The sequence below is a fragment of the Sander lucioperca genome, chromosome 23, assembly GCF_008315115.2.
Source record: "Sander lucioperca isolate FBNREF2018 chromosome 23, SLUC_FBN_1.2, whole genome shotgun sequence".
NCBI classification, from domain to species: domain Eukaryota; kingdom Metazoa; phylum Chordata; class Actinopteri; order Perciformes; family Percidae; genus Sander; species Sander lucioperca.
The window spans coordinates 11,866,563-11,879,334 of NC_050195.1; the positions used below are offsets into that span (position 1 = coordinate 11,866,563).

At 38.2% G+C, this 12,772-nt stretch overlaps 1 protein-coding gene across 1 annotated transcript in view; it reads right to left on the reverse strand.

Moving 5' to 3' along the window:
* vstm2a (V-set and transmembrane domain containing 2A) overlaps positions 1-8,017 on the reverse strand; it is a 107,035-nt gene extending 99,018 nt beyond the window's left edge. Inside the window, exons 1-2 of the mRNA XM_031300962.2 lie at positions 7,565-8,017; positions 6,254-6,420 (exon numbers count right to left, since the gene is read on the reverse strand). Of these exons, the coding sequence (XP_031156822.1) occupies positions 6,254-6,420; positions 7,565-7,643 (246 nt within the window). The 5' untranslated portion in view covers positions 7,644-8,017. The remainder of the gene's footprint in view (positions 1-6,253; positions 6,421-7,564) is intronic.
* Positions 8,018-12,772: the final 4,755 nt, after the last annotated feature.

The window sequence follows — 12,772 nt, forward strand, 5'->3', positions numbered from 1 at the left end:
CTATGCTTTCTGATTCTATGATGGAGGTGAAGGCAGCAAAGCAGAAATCCACAGCCTTAGGGTATTCTTATTTAGTGTTGGTGTATGTATTATTCCACCAGTAAAAGCCCATCATGTTTTCACCTCTGACTTGAACGTATGATATAACAAAAGTAACTACAGACTAGATTGATATGTGGTTAGATTAGGAGGTGGTGTTAATTTGGATGGACGACGTCCAGCATTGGTGATTTACATCATCAGAACTAGTATAACTATGTATATAACTATATAGCTTATCATTGCAGGCTTCAAGTCAGCTGTTAAACTGTCTTACACTTGCATGGTAGTTTGACAGAAAATCAAACACAGAAGACAAATTGTAACCAATAAGATACCATTTTGTTTGTGCCTTTCGGTCAGTCAGTTATAGATTTAGATTTACTGTATACAGATTTAGCATCACAGAAAGGGATTTTGCTTTTTTTAGATCACAATGAATAAAATGCATAAATGAAAAGGAGCTAATTTAGGCAGTTTGTTGCTACACTCACATGGCACATTGTTCTTACAGCGACATATTTACAATGAACCTTTCTTATATTGGCGGTGTAATTAACCCTTGCATTTTGTTGACTTTGGCTTTACTTCCTCATTTTTGGTGATTCCAACAGACCCTAGTGTTTTATCATTACCATTTTTTCTTTTCTCCTGACCTTATTAAAAGCCAATATGTAAACAAAATGTGTAAATAATCTTAAAGCATTATTGAACCAAATGAGAAAATATGTTGTGTTTCCTATGTGCTATGCATAAACAAATGTAGCAGCTGGCATTACTGTCATAATTCTGCTTTTTTTTAATTTAGCATTTCATAAGACACAACTGAGCCCCAGCATCCATCTGTAGTCTACAGCTGTGTTGGAAACTGTTCCCTCATTCACTCACTCACTATTTCCTACATAGCAGAGATCTTCAACAGGAGGTCCGCAACCCCTAGGGGGTCCTCAGAGTCAATGCAAGGGGGCCGCCAAATTATTGTTTGAATCCTTCCCCCCCCCAAACTTAAAATATGTCTAAAACAATATATATTCATACAAATCCAACATACTATTAGCAAAGATAAATCAGCCTATTTGTAAAAAAAAACAACCTCAACAACATTAAAGATATGCTTACGTATCAATACATGGCTTATGGATTCACTGTGCCTTCCACAAGTATGTTTGGCATTAAAACATGATGATATATGAATATGTAAATAGTAGCTTAGTATTGTAGGGCACCATAAAAAGGAATGCGCATAGGCTTTAGGCCACTCTACATGTTATTGTCGGCTCAGTTTATTATGCAACTTAATTTTATACAATATATGTAGTAGAGGGTCCCTGCTCCGTCTCTCTTTCAGGTTAGGGGTCCTTGGCCTAAAAAAAGTTGAAGACCTCTGCTCTATAGTGTTTAATGAACTATATAGGGAACAACCTGAAAACTGAAAACAAGCATCATGTAAACAAACCCAATCTAAAATAGTAACACTATAACTGGTAACACTTTACTTGAAGGTATCTACATAAGAGTGTCATGACACAGTCATGACACATGAACCCTAACTTTAACCCTAACCATAACTTGTCATGACAAAAACCAAATGACACTTACTAAAAGAAGCGTTATGTCATAAACGTTTATGACTTGTTTATGTTTATGACACGTTCATGACAGTGTCACGTCACTCTTATGTAGATACCTTCAAGTAAAGTGTAACCAATACTTCTATTACATCGCTGAAACAAACCGAGCACCCAGGAGGATAGTAAAAGGTTGTATATATGTTGCATGTTACATTTCCACTGTTCAGAAACGAAAGCCTGCTCCATTTTTATTTTTCAGTTTTCACGGTGACTTGTGCTTCTTCTTCTCCTCCGGGAAAACACGACCGCTTTGCATTGTGGTATACGGGAGTAAAATGTAGTGTACATCATATGTACACTCAAATTAGCAGTGCATTGTGGGTATTTTATAGTGGACTATATAGTGAATGAAATTAACCGTGGAGAATTCAAACACCACTACAAAATGGAAAACACACTATATAGGAAACAATTTCTGTGAAAGGGAACAATTTCCAACACAGCTTATGAGTCTGCTCACTCTTATGGGCATATTCTACATGTACATATATTCTATATTCACATACTAATCTATATGAATTATTGAAAACAATATTATATTAAATTATAATACTATATTACTTAGATTGACTTGGTGTTGATAGGTGTTAGTTTGGGTTATCCATCAGTATTGAGACATGTAAGAGATGTGAGTATACTGTGTTCACAGGATAGGGAAGAAGAAAAAATAACATTTGTGTTCATTTTATTTCTGACTTATGTACTTTTTGGTTTTTCCTTGGAAGGAATGAAAGAAATAAATGCTAAATACTTTCCTGTATCATAGGCTTGTTTAAATTATAAGAAAATCGACAATGTCTTGAAGCACAAGATGATGTGTTTACTTTATCAATATTTAGCCCAAATAATAACCGTTAAATGAATGTTGCCAGTGGACATATTTGCAGGCAGTAATTGAATTTCCTTCAAAACATGTTTGGCAAAACATCTTAGTAGTATACAAATGTAATTTTGAGGAGTCAGGGTTGGGGACACAATACACATGGCTTCACTTTAAGGGGTCACAAACTAAAGAGGTTGTGAACCCCTGATCTATACAGTTAGTGGAATTACTTGTAATGCTTAATATACAAGAGTTGTGTGACATGTCTTATTTTTTATGAAATGCATAACTGAACCTGGATCACTGTTTTCCAGGTGGTTACCAAAAACAGACCTAGAACATCCAAATGAAGTGGACTGCATACTGGATGTGCAGAGACAAGATTCTGCCGGATGAGTATGACACACAGCACCTCTAATTTTAGTCCTCATCCAGCTCATTACTGTCATCTTTTGTCATCAAAAATGTATCCTGCATTAAAAATGATTGGAGAATGGCTTCGCTTTTCAATGCAACAAGCTTCAAAGATGCTTTTAAAATGAAAGATGTGCTATATAAGCCCTCCAACAAACTACTTCACCTGCTCAGAGCTTTTCAAATCTCATCATCCAAGTTATATTCTTCTGTGTCTTTTGAGAGCTACGTTTCAGCCTTTGTGTGATTATAATCCAAAATAACAAAAATGACCCAGAGCATGCAATAGAATATGAAATTACACATATTAATATGCAATACAGCCCTGTCGCCTAAAAATTTAATTCCCATACAACTAAACTGCATTCTCACTTATGTTTCGAGGGAAACGTATTTTCTCCCGAATTCAGTTTGTTTTTGACGCATCTCAAATACATTTCTAATAAAAGTCTGCGGAGGGGGTCAGGGTCGATGGACGGGTCAAACAAACACAGGACTTTTACACAATTGAGAATGCAGTTTAGTTTTACAGGAACATACTTTTAGGAGACAAGGGTACCCAATGCTGCCTTATTTTGTACTTTAAAAACTGCAGCCAAAATGCCATATAGAGTGATGACCCGCTCATGTTCTATAACAGCAAATGTTAAGCTCACACTCATGCTCCACCATCACTCTCCTCCTCTCTTTGTATCTTGACTGTATGACTTGAATCAACAATATCACAAGTGTAGCAAATCCCGTCAGCAACATGAATCCTCTTTGTCACGGAGGTGTGAATATTTTGTTTCCGTCTCTCTGTGTTTGTGCATAATTATGAACTGGCAGTGTGTCATTTATAATCTGAGAGGAGAATCATTTACCACTTGGTGTGGAAGCTGGAGCCAAACAGCAGCCTTCTCTATTGACGTGTGTGTGTGTGTGTGTGTGTGTGTGTGTGTGTGTGTGTGTGTGTGTGTGTGTGTGTGTGTGTGTGTGTGTGTGTGTGTGTGTGTGTTTCTTTCTTTCTTTCTCTAATCCATGTCCAGTGCAGAAATGAGCACAAACATTACAACGTGGAAAGGATTTTCCTCCAATACAAATGAGACTTTGTGAAAACATCACAAATTGACCATGCTATGTTCTTCAGCATGTAAAACTCTCCATGTAGCTAACAGTATATTACTGTCAACTAAGAGAATTCTTAGAGTCCTCAATCTCAATCTTTCCCCCGAGATCCAGAAATTGCAACCTTGGGTTGGTCACCAAAATAAGCAGACTGTAACCTTTAAAGTTTGTAGCTTAGAAATTAATTCTAATAGTTTGGAATAAAGACGCTTTATCACAAAATGAACAGCGGTTCAGAGGGAATTAATTAGCCTGAAAAAAATTAGATATGATTTAGCTGGAAAATCAAACGTTTATTTTTTATTATTTGTTTTAGATGTACGGAATCCATTTTTCCTGTGGCACACCTAAAAAGACCCGAGTGATCAAAAGGGTTCATTAATGTTTATTTCTTGAAAATAACTGAATAGACTGTTAGGTCATTTTTGTATTCCTGTCTGAATCCGGTTTCCACTCATTGGAATACTGTATGGATACCAGTTTCCCATGAATTATAATGGATGGTGTGAAATTAAACCAGATGTAATTTGATAATTTATAACTAACTTATATTTGTGTATTGCATATTTCTGTTTCAGGTGTGGATATATGTATGTATGTTTTTCTTTGTGGTATAACTGATACAATATTCCAAAAAAATAAAAATAAAGGTTGAACAACAAGGATTTTAGCAAAGGACAAAAATAGTACAATTTCACAGTATACCCATTTGTAAAGTTGAGAACTGATGCTGGGTGGTTGGGAGTTGGAGATAAAGTATCCACCCACCCATCCACCCGACTCTTGCTTTCCTTCTGCTGCGCAATTTCAATGGAAAACTGTTTGTTTTTCTTGGCATTGCTCTTTTCATGTCATCCTTTCGAGGATCCAACAACTCTTACTTTTCATGCATGCAGCTTATATTTGCATACATATTTGCATTTGCAAACATTGCACTCATTTCCTCTAAATTTCCAGGAGACCAGCTGCTTTCCAAGCAGCATCTCTGACACAGCCTTGACTCTGTTCCCATTCAAACTGCAACACTGCAGGACACACACACACACACACACACACACACACACACACACACAGCGGCTTTCATTTCAAACAGCCTTCCATGATAAGAAATGTGGGTAACAATGAGATGTCTGCATCAATAGCCCACTTCAGCCCGACATCCAAGAGTCACGTGGGATCAAACCCACATCAAAGCCTGGCCGATGCCACTATGAAAGCCCAGCAACAATGGAACAATAACTAAAACCACATGGATATCGAACCACCCCCCTGTCACACACACACATATCTCTCTCTCCTGCTTTGTTACAGAAATAGAAAGAGCACTGTTTGATGTCTGTCATGACAATACACCAACTCTTCCCAATCTTGACATGCAGCAACCTGCCATACATTGTGTAAGCAAGTCATTTCCATCCATGTAAATGCAGTAAACACATTTACGTGGACACTCTCATCCACAAAGCAGGCGATCATTATTTGGGGCGAGGGAAGCTGTCATAGCCAGCAGTAATGCAACAGCAATACTTCACAAAATGTCAAAGTGCCTCCAATGCACTGTTTAATGAGGCAATATACAAGAATATGCTTTGGCTCTATTGATTCAGACACTTTTTTTTATCCATTCATGAATAGTCAGGCTCATTTACTTCATTTATCATGTAATTAATATCCAGAACGAGCTCATTTTTCCCCCAGTAGCACTGCTTCCTGCTCAGTGCCTGGAGGGATTATTTTAAATATTTGAGAGAAAGAAACAAAAAAAAATGTAAAATGAAATATCAAAAGAATTTAAGTTTAACATCCACATTTTTGGGAGAATTGATGGGTATTTAAAGCATCGACAATGTCTTATTAAAATGGGTCTGCCTCTGTTCTGATGAAAATACAACACAGTGGTTCCCAAACATATGAGGGGGCTTTAGCGTTAAAGGTAAAGGTGTTTAAAGCAACTAACTGCGCATGAAGTTTTTCATCACCCCAAGGCAGCAGATATTAGATATTTGAAGGTTATAACATGTTGTTCACTGTACGAAAACAGGTAAGTAAAAAGTTCTACCATAAGTGCCGGATTTTGTCTTCAGGGCTGCTACTGTACACGCGCACGACGCTGATGACATAAGGCGCGTAATAGCGCGGATACTTGTTGGATGCTTATTCCCTTTATGAGTGGGTGTGCTTAATACATAACTCGAACAGCTCATGGTAGGGAAGGGGAAGAAAAAAAGGTCCCTTGTACCTCTTCAGCATCGACCTCCTCCTCGCTGTCAGTGGGTTCCGGCTCTTTCACGAACCACCACTGGATCTCCAAATACACCGACGCGGTACCGCTCTGGAAAGCACACGCCATTTCTATGTTTTGTCCTTCTTTAACCGTCATGTTGGAGGGCAGATCCGTGAAGCGACCTGCAGATAAGAGAAGGAAGGAAGTGGGTGATACGATGGGGGACAGAAATGCTCATGAATAAATCACTTATATGGTCCGCTTGTGAATGCAGTCATGAATGTGGCGGGCAACAGCAGCTGTGTTATTGAAACCCAGCGCTTGATAAAGGTGCGTTAAGGAGATGCTCCCCGACTAATCCCCCCCCCCCCCCCACACACACACACACACACACACACACACCATCCTCAGATACCGAAGCGTATCATCGGGAATTTACATAATGCACAGTCGCACCATGGCAACATTATTCAGACACTTAATTGCGAGCTATGTTGAGATTTCTTCATGGGAGTTGTTTTTATGTCATTCTGTGGCCGTTGCTGTACCACAATTAGGGCGAACACAAGAACGCATAAAAGGAAAACCACAAGAAATAATGAGTTTGGTTTGAAGGAGGCTAAAAGGGAAATAGATAAAATCTAAAAGGAGAGTGGTGGCGACGACAGAAAAAGGAGTGAGGCTATTCGTGCATGCAAACTTCCATACAAAACCATCATTCCAGTTCTGTATAAGACTGTTCAGACATCTAAGGGCTTGTGCGCACTTGTCACAGATTTAAGAATGCAGCTATAAGGAGGAAGAAGAGCACAAAGGCAGTTTGAAAGTGGTAATCTCAGTCAGATGAAGCTTAGGTTTAGGTTTTCAGGACCACGGACAGTCGCATGCAGAAGCTGTGGTCCTCTGTGCCGGTGATTTCAGCTGTGGTGCTGAAATCACCGGCTAATCGCTCACTTTTTACTCAAGGAGCCTCTTAGAATAAGTTATATTTCTTAACAGACAATCTATTTTCCGGCATGATAAAAATAGCAAGACAAAAAACAGCCGCCCGCTCTCTTCCACACGACGTGAAATGACTTGATTCCCAACAATCACCAGTTGCATTTTTTTTGTCATCGCGGGGTAAAAAACACCCGCAACCTACTTCATCTTTTATCTTGAGCTTGCTTTTCCCTATTCTGGGTTTATTACAATACAGCTCAAATGCAATACAAAATATGCGCACTTTTAACACTTTCTACCGAGCAGCTTCCACCATGCAGGGCAGCGAGCTCGACACGATGACACCGACAACGACTGTTTGTTACGAAAATATGCAATTCTTACCTTCAAAGGAGAATCCGATTTGCACACAAAACCCGGCTAAGAAAACAAATCCAACAGTATCATGAGAGGTCCACATCATTCCAATATAGAGGTGTTTTCTTTTTTACATCAGCTGAAAAAGGCAAAAAGGGCGAATGTTTCCACAAAGAAAAAGAAAATAAGAATTGCAAAGACACCAGCAAAATCAAACAGTTGCTGGGCGAGTATGTTTAAACGGAGATTGCCGAAGGTGGAACATGCTGCAAAACTACAGCTTGTCGTTGGTGAAGTTCTATTTTCCTTCTCTGTATCTCTGCGGGAGAGACAGTCGACTGTTTGCCTGTACTGAAGTCTGTAAAATAACCGTGCTGCGGTCTTCGTCTGCGCTACTGGAGAGACGTCAGTCTAGTGGATCACTGTGGCATCCACACACTCCACACCTCTGCAAATCGGCTCCTCATCCAGCCCCTTACTGTCACCTTGACCGCTTGATTACAAAATGCGCCGCACATTATTGCGTCAACAACAAATAATTGCATCTTTGCGAGGGATCTTTATTTGGAAATGTCTTTAAACATGAGCGCCAAATGATGTGGAGTTTGTTGTTTTGTGTCTTGTGCTTTAATGTGTCTATATTTGCTGATGTTTTAAAGGCCTTCCACCAAACGTATAGGCTACTTATTAACAAAACAGAAACAAGTAGAATAGAAAACTTCTCCTCTCAAAGCCATAATTCTATATCATAAAACAAGTGTGCGTATTTAGTATGGGTGTGTCCAACTCTTGAGTGCTTATGCAGTCAGGAGACACTCCGACAACCCGTCTAAGAGGCCATAAAACAATATTGTAGCATTAGATAGGAGCAAACAGGGAGGGGGTGGGGTTGGAGCAGAGACCCGGCAAAGGCAGGGCAAGTATAGCATGTCCTGAGTCATTAAGATAGAAGAGACCCTGCTGGAATATTATTAGTCTCCTGCAGCAGACTGAGAACACTGTGCTCTTTGTTGCAATTGGCACAACTTGTGCCACTCCTAATATCTGCTCTCAATTGATTCAGAGACCAATCAGAGATCATCCTTTTGGGACAAGCACTTTTCTCTACCAAAAAAGTATCTGTGCGCAGAGGTATTAAAGTGACTCGTCTAAAGTCAGCTGGATAATCACTGTTCCCTCCTGTCATCTGCTTCCCATCAGATTCACAGCTTTACTTTGAGTAGTAAAGTTACACCTGGAAACACTACAAAGATTATAGACTGTAAATATTGCAAGTATTTTTTAAGAATACTTTCTTTTAATTTCTGAGCTGTTGCCAGAGTTATTTCAACACCAGTCTAACATTTTCCCACTGTGAATAGCTCTGTAATTTCTGTTAGTCTATGTGTTCTATTGTGGAGAAAAAAAGTGTTCAATATTATTGAAACTATAGCAATCATCAGTAATTGTTAAGGGAGGGCATTTCCAAGCCTTTATTTTTGACAGGGGACAGTAGAGAAGTGACAGGAGATGAGGATAGAGTGATGAGACACGCAGTAAAGGTTCCCAGCTGCACTCGAAACCAGGACCATTAAGATTGCATGATCAGCGTATAGGTTAACATTTTTGTGAAAAAATGTCTCGAGTTCTGAGTTTAAAGTCAGAATTCTATGAATAAAGTCAGAATTCTGACTTCAATCTCAGAATTCTGATTTTTTTTTTACTTACATTTTTTTTTTTACCTTTAAAACAAAGTCAAAATTCTGAGATCAAAGTCAAAGAGTTTTTTCTTAAGAGAACTTTAAAAAAAAATTCTGTATTCTGAGAAAAAAGTAAGAATTCTGAAAAAAATGTCAGAATTCTGACTTTAATCTTAGAATTCTGACTTTATTAAACTCAGAACTCAAATACATTTTTCACATGTGGCCCTAATCCTCTTCCGTACGTCTCTGTATGTACGTTGAACGTTTTTTTTTTTTTTTTTTCTTGACTGTACTGGCTGCATATATGTCCCTTTCTGAAGCTATTTTGATTTAAGTGATGGGGGACAAAATCCACAGTCCTGTGGATTTATATTTATAGATGCAATATTTATAAATGAATTATAAATCCTATAAAAAAAAGTGTTATTAAGGATTAAGCCAAATAGCATTATACAGTGGCAACCTCTGAATTGTCACCTTAATTAAATTGAAATTGAAGTCTTTTATATGTAAATTATTTACATTTGGTCAGTTTTTAGGGCTTTTGACTATTGGAAGCCCCTTAAACTCTACACACAAACTTAAGAAAAAAACTAGGACTGGGCAATATATTGATATATGAGGCTAGATATCGTCTTAAATTTTGGATATCATAATATCGCAATGTGACCTAAGTGTTGTCTTTTCCTGGTTTTAAAGGCTACATTACAGTAAAGTGATGTCATGTTCTGAATGTACCAGACTGTTCTGGCTGTTCCGTTATTTGCCTTTAACCACTTAGTCATATAACCCATATCAACATTACTGATGATTGTTTGTCAGAAATATCGTGTAAATATTTTGTGATAGCACGAACAGTCAACCCTACAATATCGTCACAATATCGATATCAACATATTTGGTAAAAAATATGGTGATATTTGATTTTCTCCATAACGCCCAGCTTTTATTACAACCCATCAGTTTTCCCCTTTAAATCTTTGTCAAGTTGTGAGCTGTGTGTGTTTGTGTGTGTGTGTGTGTGTGTGTGTGTGTGTGTGTGTGTGTGTGTGTGTGTGTCCGTGCGTGCGTGCGTGCATGTGCGTGTAAGTGGCGCCAGTGCTGTTGTCAGCTTCTGCTTATTGTCATGTCAAAGTCATCTGAGCAGAGAAGTTCGATGTTGACATGTGATAGCCTGTGGTTCCTGGTGCTCCGAGGCCAGCCATGTCACAATGTAATGAGGGCACTTTAAGAGTCACCTTGGGATCGGATGACGCCTCATCATTTTGGCAGAAAATGCACATTGATACTGACATTTTCCTTATGAATTCCAGAATGTTTATCTAAAACTTTGCTGTGGATTTGGATTGTTAAAAAAGTATTTAATTTGGTGGTATGACTTCATGGTATGGCTACCATGCAGAACAAGCTGTCCTACTGTACCTTTAATTACAAACCTAAACAAAACAAAATGATTTCCATTATTATTATTATTATTATTATTATTTAGACTAGGACTGGCTTAAAATAATCAATTCTCCAATTAAAATCAAAATTTTGGTGATCTAATATTGACTAATCAGATCCTGAAATCGATGTTTTTATGTATGCCTTTTCACCGTGGATTTGGTAAATTCTTAATGTAACCTGGCGCGTTATAAATATTACTTGAAGGTTGCTGCTTGCTTGTACAGTTCAAGTTTACATTCAAGCCATTGCCAAATGAGTTAACAAGCTAATTAAGACTATCAGCTCCACACAACTCTCTCTGTATTTCTCAGTATGACTATGTTCAGAAGATTGTGGCGAGTTAATACTTGCAATTTTTTGTTAATATTTTTTGTGTAAATGTTTTTGAAATGACTTACAGACCAAAATAAATTTCAATAAAAAGGATGGTTTTTTTTATCTAATTAGCTGTAAATCTTCTTTCAGATAATCACTAACTATCATGCCAAATAAAAATATTTCATTATCTAAAAGGGATGTAAGAAATCCTTGACAGATCTGGGATCCCTGCTGTGAAAATAAGAAAGCCTCTCCTAGACTGTCACATGTTAATCCAACTTTGTATCCCAGCACTCTGATACAGCATGTCATACTTGTTTGATTAATTAAAGCATTGACTCAGTGTTGGGCTATAAGCAAACAAACCACAACATCAGAGTAGAGCCACAGATCTGTGTGTCAGATAATGGCTAAATATCAGATAAAGACATGACTTGGTTGCTGTTCCTGATGTCTGTTTCCCTGCTTCAATCCTTCTGTTTCTTAATACACAGTTTGTTGTTCTAACATCTGTTGTTTTTTCACATGCCTAAATATGACATTTATCCTAAGACCTATAGCAGCTGGTGTGAATTATGATTGTTGTCTGTCATGAGCAAAGGCGTAAGTAGCAAAGCGTTATAAAAAAATCCAGGGCTAAATTAACCCATTACAGAGTCAAAGGACAAACATATTGCATTGCTTCCCCAAAAAATATTTGATTGGGGGCAGTAAGCCACCAAGATCCTTTGAAATAGCACATCCATTCTTAAAACATAAACATTTATATTATTATCTATGAATTTAAACGTGGTGTTTATGACGTGGTATTATAACACTGTTATGTATGGATTGGTATTTTGTAAAATGTAATGAAAATCACATATACATTTAGGAATATACACTATTTAAGCACTATATACACTGAAATACTAAAGGCCTTAATACTAGATTTTTACTTTTTACTTTACCTCTACAGCACATAGAATATACTGTACATATATATATATATATATATTTTAAAAAAGCAAACAGCTATCTTAAAGAAAAGGAATATTGCAGGTATTGCCACACAGCGAACCTGGAACCTTCGAGGCCCCTGAGCGTCTTGGATCCCAGGGCAGTTGCCAGCCTTACCCAGTTGGTAATCCAGCCTAGAGTACAGATTTACAATTTCCACTCCGACTCAAAAAAAGGACATAAATGGATGCAACAGAACCAGAGATATTGTCTTTTTTAATCCACATTCTTCTTCCATGTCAAAACCATGTCACCTACATTACCCACAATGCAACGTTGACAGTTCGGTCGGCGATACTGGTGTTATGCTATAAGCAGCTAGTCTGGCTATCACCAGACCAAGCTCAATCTTTTAAGATTGAACATTATCTGGGGAGTCTGCTCTGTATTTTCTACTGTACTGTTGCTGTGGCATAGTTCAAATGACTCTGTACGCAATTGGATAGTCCTTCAACCAATCAGACCAATGATCCAGGTGACGTAGCAGCGACAGCGGCACCAGCGGGTTGCTGCGCTTGCTTGGTCGCTTCTCTATCGTCATTGTGCTAAACCCGCCAATAGGTGGATCAGCCAGTTTGTGATTGGTCCCCGCAAAATTGTAACGGAAGCAGGATAGATAAACGTACAGGTTTCCAGCCTGAGCTGCAGGGCGAAATCAAATCGCCGGCAGATCGGGTTTACCCTGTCTAATAAGCAGCTAATGTTGCCTCAAACGTTGCCTCAAGCAGAGATATGAAGTGGGCTGCAGAGTTCTGCTATGCTCACTTAAAACCCCATTAGCCGTAAA